This window comes from Poeciliopsis prolifica, unplaced genomic scaffold (assembly GCF_027474105.1).
Source record: "Poeciliopsis prolifica strain line A6 unplaced genomic scaffold, Auburn_PproV2 SCAFFOLD010, whole genome shotgun sequence".
Lineage (NCBI taxonomy): Eukaryota > Metazoa > Chordata > Actinopteri > Cyprinodontiformes > Poeciliidae > Poeciliopsis > Poeciliopsis prolifica.
Window position 1 is genome coordinate 13,238,086 of NW_026562385.1, and position 12,859 is coordinate 13,250,944.

The 12,859-nt window shown below is 42.5% G+C and overlaps 1 protein-coding gene across 3 annotated transcripts; it reads right to left on the reverse strand.

Moving 5' to 3' along the window:
• Positions 1–201: 201 nt before the first annotated feature.
• wipi1 (WD repeat domain, phosphoinositide interacting 1) lies at positions 202–11,417 on the reverse strand. 3 transcript variants are annotated; one of them, XM_055035353.1, is made up of 13 exons: positions 10,940–11,417; positions 9,328–9,410; positions 8,674–8,843; positions 6,951–7,047; positions 6,671–6,768; positions 5,640–5,732; positions 5,135–5,205; positions 4,607–4,714; positions 3,642–3,806; positions 3,319–3,426; positions 3,020–3,162; positions 1,069–1,220; positions 202–769 (listed from the first exon to the last, which is right to left on the reverse strand). In XM_055035353.1, exons 1-12 carry the CDS (start codon positions 11,014–11,016, stop codon positions 1,099–1,101), a joined length of 1,335 nt encoding a protein of 444 aa, XP_054891328.1. In that variant the 5' UTR covers positions 11,017–11,417; the 3' UTR covers positions 202–769; positions 1,069–1,098. The 3 variants fall into 3 exon arrangements, with proteins under 3 accessions (XP_054891328.1, XP_054891327.1, XP_054891329.1); XM_055035352.1 differs by having other exon boundaries at positions 1,120–1,220; positions 10,940–11,413; XM_055035354.1 differs by lacking the exon at positions 10,940–11,417 and adding an exon at positions 10,616–10,924 and having other exon boundaries at positions 1,120–1,220.
• Positions 11,418–12,859: the final 1,442 nt, after the last annotated feature.

Consider the following 12,859-nt stretch of genomic DNA (forward strand, 5'->3'; position numbering starts at 1 on the left):
ACTGGGACAGTCTCTTACCAGAAGGGTTGACAGATCTGTCACTCTTTCTGGTAAGATATTGACTGTTTTTAGGTAATCCTTAAAGTCCCATTTTAAAAAAATTTTGGAAAATAGACAAGATTTTTGGAAAAGTCACAATCATCCATAAACTGATGAATTCAGTTTTATACATACAAAACAGGACAACTAGTTTGCTTTGCATAGTTTCAGTCATCTATTAGTTTATTATTTAGTTTCTTCTTTTTTTGGTCTTGTGCAATTAGTAAAATACATTTTACATTTACAAAAAAATATGAGGCACAACGAAACATACAGTACTTATCCGCCGTCTGAAGGTCCTCCAGCAGGCATACACAAACACTGGATGCATTCGATGAGAGGGACACTATTAACAATACGAACGTGATACGGAAACTGAAATGATAAGGCAAAACTAATTCTGCTACAATAACGCATGTCAACTGTATATTTGACAAGTCACGATAAAATCAAAGTTGTGGTTATATTTCCTACCAAGCATGCATCTCATGTTTCCAGCAAAGTCAGACGTGTTGGTCATTCAGCATCCCAAACTCTGTCCACTGGTTCAACTGGTAATTCTAGAGTAAACGCTTTTATTCTGATGAAATGACATCTCCGGGTTGTTTTCCTTGCTGCGTGGCCTTCAGGTGTTTCCCTCTTTTTATTTGCCTCCCTGAAATTCAGAGAACGGATTTGTTCTGTTCACTCAGCACTGGTCACCTCCAGACCCGCCGCGGCAAGAATGGATCTACAAAAAACACACAAACACTCGGTCGGCTTTGTCTGCATGTGCACGGCTCTGAACTCTTCAGGAAACACAAGTGAGCTTCCAATACATAAATAATCGCTTACAACATGTTCAGTGGAAACGAGAATTATGCATTCATTGGAACATTCGATGCTTGTGCCAAGGTGCACTTTTCAGAGACTAGTTCTCTAGTTATCATTACTTTGTAACTAGTAATTAAAATCCCTTTTCTAAAAAGCTTTGTTTCTGAACTCATCAAGAAAGTAGCCAAGTTGCAGCTGATTGTAGATATTTCTTACAATCAGCTGCAGTGAGTCTACGGCTGATAGTCAGCACTTCTGGTTGCTCACAGGAGGGAACTCGTTCTCGTCGTCCAGACACACCGGCCCCACAGCAAACTCATGCTCAGGAATCACGTCCCCTTGTTTCGCCCCGCCGTCTTCAGAGTAACCTGCAGGTTGGAGGAGACAGAGGAATCATTAACACTTTCCAGATCCCCAGAACTCAGACCTCACCACCGTACTGTCCCACGTTCGCCGCTAAATGACCACGGTTTGTGGAACTGCTGTTTCACGTGTCTGGAAGCTGCTTGGCTGTTTGGACAGGAAGCAAGTTTAGAAATGAAGGAGAATTCATAGAACATTGGAAACAAATGAATTTCCCTCATCCCTTTCACTGTTTGATGAATTATAACAAGCTTTAGTATTTTTGATTTTATGTCACAGACCCAAAAAAAAAGGAATGAATCATGGTGAAGGAGAAACTGATGTTTCTCACAGTTCTTTGCAAACAAGAATCTGAGAAGTGCTGAGAAGTACTTTTTATTTAAATCTTTAGGTTCTAATCAAAGACGAAACATTTTTTGCAAAAAAAAAAGTGGGAGGATAGATCTTCTATGGGATGTTCAGATTTGTAGAAACACGAAAAGAATAATGAATTTCCTCTAAAGTTTATATATTCACATCGAATGTCTCCAAATCCAAACTAAAGTCAGATCTCTTGTTTGGACTCACAATGTTGAAGCAAATTCTGAAAAAGCGCAAGGTTTCCAAAATGAATGACAAAAACAAAAGATCTAAAATAAACTCCTGGTTCTTTTGTGGATATTTAGTGCATATAATTTCATCCAAAAATAAGAAAACCTGCATTTATTGTTGTATCTTCATTTCAATATTTCAATTTTTTCTTTATTACCAGGAAAGGTATAGCAAGAATTCATCTTTCCTGTTCAAGTAATCAGCTTGATTTCAGAGAGTAAAAAATATATCTTTTTTAAATCTGTTTTTAGAAGATGGGTGAAGGATCTCCTTAGTATTTACTACTGATTCTTTTTCTTCTGGGTTTCTTGGGAGCTTGTCCCACTCTCTAACAGAGGCTTCCTGCTCACTTGACCTCTGATGCTACTTGTGTTACTTACTGCCATGTGACATGATGAAAACCATGGCAATGAGAGCGATACTGCGTGCATAAACAACAGATTGAGCTTCTTTTTTTTTTTTTTTTTTTTTCAAAAACAAACCGTTGTCCAGAAAAGATGATCCCAAAATCTCCAAGAACTCAAACAAACATGGGTGTGGGAAAGGAAGGAAGAGATCTCAGAACTTTTAGCCGGTAGAGGTAAAAAATATTAGATTTCTGTGAAGAAGCCGATTTGTGATTCAGACTCATCGACTCTGCATGGCTGCAGGATGTGTGTGATGCCTTCTGCTCAGCTTTAGAGTCTCTCCAAGAACCCCAGTCATTACAAGAAATATAGAAAAAAACTCTTTCTGCACAACACATCCATCTCCTGAGCAGCTTCACAATTGCTGCAAAGAAAGTAAAATGCTGGATTGAAGATGCACCGGTTGGACTTTTGGAGCCAATTTCTAATCTCCGGTATTTATATTTATAAGGCGTTGTCCAGCCACCACCAGACGTTTAGTCTGACTTTAACTTCAGGAACATAACAAAGGCAGACATGAGAAAAGCTGGCAGCGTTCGTCCAGTCTTCCTAAACCATCATTAATTATCAACAGATAGTAATTAGCAAGGAAAGCAATACTAATGTGGCAGCTAGTGCTCTAAGACACGCCTCCTGGCTGTGATTGGTTGTTTTTGGTCGGATCTGTTCACAGAGTATCTGTCTCATGAATATGATTACAGTTTCAACAAATATGGAAAAACATCATTTTGTAAGAGTTACACACTACAAGGTTTAAAGCTGAGGTAGGTCATGGTCCTTAACTAGTACAGTTGGTTACCACTAACCAGTGAGGGTGGCAGTAGCATGACCAGAAGCTGGTAAGGCAGCAGTTTCTGCATAAGATGGAGAGGAGTGTGTTTCCTGTGTGAGCTGCCCCCCCTCTGACTTCATCTCTCCACCGTGCGTTTCATCATCAACACCACAGAGCCTGATCAAACACACACACACACACACACACACACACACACACACACACACACACACACACACACAAAGGAGGAAACAGTCACAAGAAAGAAGTAACTACACATGAATGTCATGTGAGTGTGGTACATGTGGTCAGATGGATTTGGATCAGCCTCACCTGTGTTTGTAAGCCAACTGGCACTCGCCTCCATCCTGTGGATCCACGTTATAGATGAAGAGCTGGCCGTCTGCGGTGGCCACCAGCAGCCGCAGGAGCCTCTGGATCCTGAAACATCACCATGAGTTTCCATCCAAGACCCCACAGAAAAGGAGCAGCGGAAGCCAAGTACTTAGGATTAACCTCATGCAGAAAACATCGTTTCACCAGCTCCAGACTGGCCTGAAACATGTTGCGACACGTTAATCCGACTATCTACGCGTGTCTTCAGCTCTCACAAACATGGTCGTGTTAGAGAGGGTGAGGAAGAGAGAGGGGCTCACGTGACTAAGGTGCAAACGTTCCTCTGACCAGATGAGAGGAGGTGAACGGTAGCGAAAGCCCGGTCCTGGCTCATCATGCCAGAAACCGGAGCAGGGAGGTAGCTGCTGGCTGCAGAGAACATCTTCCCCATGTAGGCTGACCAGGTCGCCGCCTCGTCCTCCGCACTGGAGAGAGAGGACGACAGTTAGAGGTCCCCCAAAAAACATAGTTATTTAATTGTTAAAATGATCCTAAGTTTCCACTGTTTTAGCACTGATTATTTGGGCAGTAAAACAAAAATTCAAATAAAATATTTATTCCTGAGTACAAACATTAGAATTGTTGTTTCTAAATGAATACAAACTTGTTCTATTTCCATTATTTGTGGTCTGAAGGCATTGCTTTATTTATTTATTCTGTTATTTTGACCATTTCTCATTTTCTGCAAATAAATACTCAACTTTTGTTCATAAAATAAAAGAACAATGTTAATTTTACCCAAACATCTATAGATTTACATGTATATAGAGTGAAATCAGAGAAACGAGTCCTTTTAAGTGGTCTCTTTACTTTTTCCAGAGCCATATTATTTCTAGTTCTTTGTCTGATCAAAAGGAAGCCTTTTCTCTCTGCTGTTTCTAAAATGATCAATTCTTTCTGCTGAAGTCCTCACATAACGTTTTTTCTGCTGTGCGATCAGCTAAGCGAAGTGTGTGGCATTCTAATGAGGTCTGAAGTGCATAAAATTGGAACTGAATGCGTCTTTGTTATTAGTGAATATTGGAATGAATTGAATTTGCACAGAAATGGCTTTTATAGCACCAGATATGAACTGCAGCTGCTTTGTCTCGCAAATAATCTAAACTGAACGATAGGGAAGACCACAGCTCAGACAGAGACAAATGTTCCTTTCTAAATCTGGGCTACAATGTGGAAGCTAACAGTTTCCCAATATTTAGTCTGTTTAGTGTCTCTGCAGGCTCACCTTGGTCCCAGTTGTTCCAGTTTAAAGATGTGAACAGTCTCTGTGTTGCTGGAGGCACAGAGGAACTGGGCATCCGAACTGAAGGATAAGGAGCTTATGTTGACATACCTGCAGAAAAAATTGATTATTAATGGAGAGCTGGGGGAGCAGCTGTTAGGGAGGAAAAACTCCCAGGTTTGATTCCCAGTCTCTGCACATCTTCCCATCCCCCCATTTCCTGTCAATGTGTTGATCGATAAATTCCAAAACATCCAAAACACATCTATCATCATCATCATCATCATCATCATCATCATCATCATCATCATCATCATCATCTCATCATCATCATCATCATCATCATCTTCATCATCATCATCATCATCATCATCATCTTTTCTCAGCAGATCTGTTCATCATCCTCCACTCAGTCATTTGCTCTGGAGCTGGATCGTTGCTGGTCATCATAAGGCATTCCTGTTCATTCAGCAGCATGAGGAAATGATCTCAGCACTATGTGCATCTAAAGTGATGTGGAACAGCGCTGACCTCTTCATGCCTCTGCGGAACTCAAATAGACGCTCGCCGTCAGGAACGGAGAAGACTCGGATCACGGTCCCCTGCAGACAGACAGACAGATGCTAAGCTTGTCATTTTCATTTCTTTTTTTTAAACACAATGTTAGCTAACGTTTCAATAAGGGTGCAGACAAGCAGAAACATTCATCATCTCAATCATATATTCTGGCGATATGAAAATTGCACCTGCTTGGCTTCAACACTTGTTAGAGTTCTATATTTCACTGGGATTTGGATTCACATTCTGGTTTTTGGGTTTTTTTTTGTTCAGTTTTCCTTTTTTGTTCCAATGTTTTTAAGCTTTTGCTGTTCTGAAAATGGAGTACGTCAGATGAGGAAAGTTTTGAAACGATGGCGGTGAGGTCACAATGACGAGGGCCTGTTGCTAAATGGGCGTAGCGGTGCGCTCAGGATGAATCCAAATCTCCATGCTTGCCTCACGGAGCTGGACGAGGTGCTAGCGTGGGTGGGCTCACCTTCTCCGAGGCGCTGGCGAGTTTCGTGGCTGAGGCGTTGAAGGCGAGCGCCGCCAGCGGACTGTCATGGGCCGGGATGGTGGCCACTGTGCTCTGAAATGAAAGCAGCCGTTACGTCTCAGGAAAAGACCCTCGTGCTTTTGAATGCACACAAACAAACCTGTGTGAAAAGGTTTTAAAACCCCCGAAAACAAAGCTGCTGTGTAATGTAGAGTCATAATTTCCCGCCGAAATTCTTTCGAAGAATCCAGCCTGTAATTTAATTATTTTTTAATTAACATTTTCTCAGTCATCCCATGTCCAGAATATTTTTGCGGGGGGAATTTTTTTGTGATTGCATGTTTCCTTTTCTAAACAGAACAAACGTACAAATACAACAATCATACAGATAAAACATATGCCAGCAACAATCCAAGCAGAACCTACATTATCCTATTTATTTCCACTCAATCACGATTACAGTTGGTTCTTTGTTCTGTATAAGGTCCAGTGAACAGAGGAAGAGGCGTCGTGTGACCCTTCAGAAAACCTCTCTGTTGTACTTTCCAGGAATGGACTTGCAGGGCTTGTTTTGGTTCCTGCTGTCTGTTATCTTACAGTAACAGGAACGCTCTGCTAGATTTACACCGGCTCCAGGAGGAGCAGCCGCGGGACAAAAGGGTTCGGGTCACAGGACAAACTGTTGCAGACAAACACGTATCTAAGCACAGAGAGAACTCCAGATGAGTTGGAGCAAAACATGCTTGATGATTGATGTTCAGGCCAGGTTGAAATGTCTCACTACTAATCATGAAAGAGTTCAAGTTTTACACCAACTCTTCGCTCAAATAATTATGACTCCTGCTGGCAGGAAGTTTACAAAAAAATCAGAAAAAAATCAGAATATTGTTCATTTCAGCTCTTTCCAAAACCTGGAGATCAGAAATCAATCAGAAATGATTGGTGCATTATTACTCTGCTACTGAACCAAATGATTAGTGAATTCCTGAGCACAGCATTCAGTGTACGTTCTGCGCTGACACGGCTCTTACCAAACTGTTGGTGTCATGTATAATGATGTCCCCAGACGCGACGCTGCCAGGATACGCCAGGTAGGAGCTGGACTGATTGGTGGACAGAGCGCAGAGACCTGCAGGAGGCCGGGACATTTCCAAACACCGTTTCATTTCACACAGTCCTGAAAAGCTGATCAGGTTTACACTTCAAAATGTAAATAACATGGCAATGAGTGGAGATTTGGAGAGTCATTTTCAGTTTGTCTTTCTTTAAGCTAAAGAAGGAAATCAAATATTAGAAATGCTCTCCCCGTACCTGAGGGGTTGGACGGCGTGTCCAGCAGAGTCTTGAGAAGTTTCATGTCTTTAATGTTGTGGACATAAATGGACTCCTCGAGGAACACCACCAGCCTCTGTAAGACACGTTCAAGAACATCGTCCACCGAGGAGAGTCTCAGATATCTGCAGCCTGTTGCTCACATTTCCAGAGAAACCAGAGGGAGAGCGTCTCTACATTCCAGAGATTACGTTTCTGTCCACCAGGAGCCAAAAGTTCCCACTAACAACACAAACTCTGTCCTCTTTTGACCCAAAGAAGTGAGTGACAATAAAAAAAAAGCATCATATATATTCACATATTATTTCTCGGCTGGTAGATAGTCTGCAAGAGCAACAATCACGTCTTCTGAATGATCTGCTGCTCTGTCCTGACATCATGCTGCATGTTTACCAGAGATATTCAGACGTTACTTCTGTTTGGGAGACTTAGTGACAGGATTTATTGTTTTTAGAGCCCTCTCCAAACGATCATTAACAACTACTGAGAGTATGATCTGTGAACATATTTGAAGTTCTTTCCACAGATTCTCGGCATTATGTTGCCTTCATGACGTCGTTTGTTCTCTTAAAAAAAAAACAAACCCATCTGAGTCTAGAAACGGGACAGTTGCAGTTAGAACGACTGCTTCTGATGAAAAATCCCACAGGGACCTCAGCACTGCCACCTGCAGCTGTGGGGGGAGGAAACGGCTCTAGGGAAGATCACGAGAAAATGTGGAGTTACGCTTCATTTGTCTGCTGAGACACTGAAGCTCCTTATCTGCTTCCTGCCAGTTTGAGACGTCAGTTTTGACCTTTAGAGATTCTTCCAACAACGTGATGAGCAGATGAACAGTCTGCACACAGCCGGTCTCAAGCCGTGTAAATCATTTCCTCATAAGGACAAACACTTATTTTAATATGCTAGGGTAATCCAAAGTAATCCAGGATTATGTAAATTGTTAAAATGTTGATTCTTTTGTATATTATGCAGAAATATTCTACTTTCCAAGAACAAGACTTATTTTCCTCATTGAAGGACTTTGTGCTGTCAGCTTTTCTTTGCCAGGAAAACCGTTTGACCCACTCTGATTTGTATCTCAATCACATCTAAGATATTTATTCCATCTCTTCTTCTTCTTCTTGGGTCGACCTCATATGAGGTTGCTGACTGGACCAGCAACCTCATATAAGGGAGTTTGAGAACCTTAAGTGATCTGCAGAAACCTGCTCCATACCACAACCCTTATTGTTGTTTAGTTCTTGAACATAAACTTTTACATCAATCACATCGCAGAGTATTTGCTCTTTGCTCACCCTCCGGTTAGAATAAGCAGCAAAATGAAGCTGAAGGATATTAAACAAAAGCTAAAAAACAGGAGCGCGTCTGTAATCAGAACTGTGACAATAATAATAATAATAATAATAATAATAATAATAATAATAATAATAATAATGGAGGAACTGGGTTCCAGACTAAGAAAGGAATTCAAATAATTGACTTGAATTCCTTTCATTTCTACACAGCTTACTAGAAATGAAAGCAGTGAAATCTTAACTAAAATAATATGTTGGGTAAAGACTGAAACTCTAAATGTTCTTTTTTTGTCTATCAATATTTTCAGTCTACAAAAGCATCAACCCACACTTTGACGGACTTTTTTTTTTTTTGTTATTTTAAACGCGACTGACAGACCAGGAGCTGAAACGGTGCGAGTCACCTGTCTGTTGAGCTTGACGGATAGGATGCTGCTGGGGTAGCTGTAGTTACAAATTTCCGTGCCTTTCTTGAAGTGATAGATGTTCATCCGCTGCGGCGTGGCAGCACTCACCACCACCACCAGACTGCTGGAGAACAGACGCTCCACGATGTAGACGTCTGCAGTGTTCGCTGGAAAACAACACAGAGCAGAGATCTTCTTTCACCATCTATCAGACGTGACCAGCGGATCATCCTGGGTGACTTGGCTTGACATTCTGGATGCTGGACCTTCAGTTTAAAGTATGTAGTTTTTATAAAAAATATGTTTTTTTTACATATTTGTTACGTTTATCATTTTGACGTAGTATTATATAAAGCAGATCATCTGTTAAAAGAACTGAACTCCTCTGCCTTTTCTCGGTCCTCCCAGCACAACTGCAGAAATACACAGTCAGAAGCAACCAATCAGAGCCAGGAGGAGAGTCTTAGCACTGTCAATCACCCTCATTTACATGCCGCTCACACCCTACCTCTGCTACACTATAGCTGGCTCACCAAACAGCCTGCCATGTGAATGCTAAGGCTAGTTAGCGTAGCTCCTGATGATTGAAAAGGCAAACTGAACGTTAACCACGGAGGGAAGCTAGGTCCAGACTGAGCATCGGTCACTGACCGCTCTCATGGATGCAGTCCAGTTTTTCCACCGAGGTCAGAGAGAAAAGCTGGTAGCCACTCCTCGTTCCCAACGCCAGTGACCTGCAACACACACACAGCCGTTAGACATCCAAACTGGTTCACGCTGTTCAGTCTGACCATCACAAAAGCAATCTGGTGTAGCTTATCAAACTCTAAAAGGATTTGAACTGGAGAGGACTGCAGTGACAAAACACGCCATGCTGGACATGGTGGAGGGTCTGTCATGCTGTGTAGCTCTTATAAATGAAGTGAGGAATCCATGCACAGCTGGTTCAATTTCACATAAGGGATTAGATGCCCTTTTGTTTCAAATCCAAACATAAGGGTGGGAATTCAACAGGTTCTATGCGTCTGTTCATGGGAGCTGAGCTGGTAATCAACTCCAGCCCAACTTACAGCAGCAGCTTCATAATGCTGACTCATGATTACTGCACTCTGTCTACATCAGGTAACTACACTAACAGCCTTATGATGTGGTGAGCCACCATTATGCTGCCAAAAGAGCCTGGATTCATCAAAGTCTGAGTCAAAGATGCAGTGGATGGTATCGGTTCTGGAAGCCGTTAGGTTCAGACTCAGAAACATCCCACATATGAAGGGGCGGAGTCAGGGAGCCAAGCTTTTGGTTGCTCCCATGGAGAGAAGTGACCAGTCGTGTCTCATTGGAATAAACAGTTCCCCTCCAAAACAGTAGGAGGCAGAAGTGATTAGGCAGAATATATTTCTCCAAAGTGGCTCTGGGGCTGATCAGTCCCTGGCTGCCCTATGAATGTTTTTCTGGCTCCGCCCCTGCACAGATAATCCATTGGATTAAAATTCAGAGACCTTTTCTTCTCAAATTATTCCGCAGCCGGAAATGATCACCGTTTCTATAACATGCACGCAATCTGTGACATGTCTGAAGGTTTCAGGAAAACGCAATAATTTGCCACATTATAGAATATTCCGATAATAATCATATTATTACATGTTCTAAGACCTTTATTTCCCAGAGCTTTCTGAATTTGCTCTCTCAGCTCCATATCAGACAGGGAAGTAGCATGCAGCCTCCATACTGTCCTTTGTTATGTGCAATGTTGCACATATTGATATTGTGATGCTGATGCTCTACATACTGAGCTGCAGCTCTGGTCCATCTCAGCCTGATGCAGGTCAGTCTTTCTTACCTCCACCAAAGCTCTGAGAACAAAATGTCCCCCCCAAAAAAGCAGGGGCCACCATACCGGAGAGCTGGTCATGGTGAGCAGATAACAGAAGAGATTCACCTCATCTGTCGGTGGTCGTAATGTTTTGCCTGTTCTGAGTACATTCTGTGGCCGAGAACAACACAAACTGAGCAAACATATGGAAGGATGTGGGAGTGTTTAGGCCCACAGCTTCACTTCCAGCCCAAATGCTGATAAACTACCGACTGGTTCGGTAACTGGGACCGCTGGGTTCGGTGGGTCGGAGGTACCAGCTGGTTCTAACGTCAGCAAAGAGAAGAACTCGTCGGTTGTGGACAGACTTCAGCCACTCGTCAGCTGAAAGTAGCTATTTCCGTGGACGGGTCTTCGGATGACTCATCCTCGCGCGAGCCGCTTGCTTACGTGGAGTCTTGGTTGAAAGAGGCGCAGCCGAACTGGCGGCGGCGGCCCGGCTCGCCCGCTCCGTCCGCGCCCTCCATCCCGCTTCCCAGCTACCTCTTTCCCCCCCTCCGGACTGGACTGGAGGCCCGGGATCCGTTTCACCGCTTCCCTCGATGTCTGCGGCGGAGGACGGCTCCAGCTCAGAGGGGAAGTGGAGCGGCAGAGGAGTGAGGAGGGACAGGGGCCCGGCTGGAGGCTCTCGCCGGGCGATGAACGCTCAGATTCGGTGTCGGAGCGTTTCTCTGGTCGGGTCGGACATCCACCGCCCGGAGGAAAATAAACTGGAGCACAAACAAGAACAGCTGACGGAACTACGTCACCCACACCCCGATGGTGATTGGCTGAAAGTGAACCCGCGTTGTCTGGAGTTTGACTTTGATTGGTCCAGGGGTCGGTAGTAGGTTCCTATTGGCTGAGGGAACTTTGTTTGCGGCAAGTTCATACAGTGACGTTGTGCAGCCTGATGACGTTCCGTTCAGAGGAAAATATGACATTAAAAAAGTGTTTTTTGACTGAATAAAGATTTCTCAGAGGACTGGAACAGAATTAGAACATTATATATGATGGTTATTAATAATATCTTTACAAAGTATTTCACCACTATCTTTCTCCTATTTCAGCAGGTTCTAACCACAAATATTCATCTGGTTTACTCACTTTACGTGGTAGGGCAACACAAACTAGGTGTAGCTAAAAGAAAATATGGATGGCTAAATTTCTTTACAAAAAGGAAAAGAAATCTGAAAAGTGTGGGGTGCATTTTTAACCAGCATTAATTTATTACTAATAGCCTTCAACATAACAAAGCTGAACAACTGCATTCCAAAACAATTGATCTCTACCTTGAAGCTCCAATGTGGTGGACAATGACAAAATAAATCACTACAAATAAATCAGGTTGAAACATTGTCATGCATGCCTAAAACGGTTTATCAATAAGACAAGAAAAATAAAAATCTTACACAAGCAGTAGAATAATTGAACTGCGCCAAAAACATTGTTATTTGACTATATAATCAATCAAAAGCTGAAAACAGAAAACCAGAGCTGCAGCAAAGACTCTGAACTGTTCTCTTCCTGTTGAGGACAATCCCTGGCTCTCCTCTCCACCAGCAGGACGTCACCTGCAGAGTCACTCAGATTCATTCTCCATCATCTTCATCATTGCTATGATCAGCCGGTGTCAGGATCCAGAGTCACATCCACCACAAACCTCTTCATTAGAGACGTGAAGACCTGAACACCTTCTGCTTTCTCTCAGTCTGCAGCATCTTTGCTGATCTTCACAGACTCTCCGATCTCCTGGATCATCAGTCGTTTCTCTCCTGAACTTCAGCCTCCGTCTTCCTCAGCTCTTCCTTCTTTTCTTCTGATTCTTTTCTCAGGGGAACAAACCCGTGGTCCTTGTGGTTTAAAATGGGACAGAGCAAGCAGACGCATATCTGTCTGGTCCTTCAGAGCAGCTCTAGAAGTCTACCACCTTTCAGTCTACAAGAAAAAGCTCAAACTTCCTGTTTGTAGAAACAGCAAATCAGATTTTTGCTGTACTCACCAGCATGAGTTTATTGTTGAGAAGAAACACACTAAGTTAAGTCTTCAGACAGAAACTGATTTTCTCCACAGCAGCTCAGGAGTCACTTTGGCTGAATATTACTTTCATTTATGAAGAGATACGTTTTAATATCATGACTCACCAGATAAGGAAAAGCAGGAGCTGAAAATTTATGCAGCAACGCATTTTATGTTAAATGTTTTCTAGTCATTTTTTATAAACAGGTTTTCACTTTGACATTAAACTTTTTGTGAATGCCAAATTTTGTTGGTCATTTGTAAACGCAATTAAAAGGAGTTATTGATTTTGATAGATGGAGTTTGTATAAA

Coding starts and splice junctions, on each gene's coding strand:
- wipi1 (XM_055035352.1), bottom strand. CDS start 11,016: ATGGAGGGCGCGGACGGAGCGGGCGAGCCGGGCCGCCGCCGCCAGTTC. Junction 5,733..6,670: donor TACATGACACCAACAGTTTG/GTAAGAGCCGTG, acceptor CTTTCATTTCAG/AGCACAGTGGCCACCATCCC. Junction 770..1,119: donor ACGAGAACGAGTTCCCTCCT/GTGAGCAACCAG, acceptor TGTTTTTTGTAG/ATCCATTCTTGCCGCGGCGG.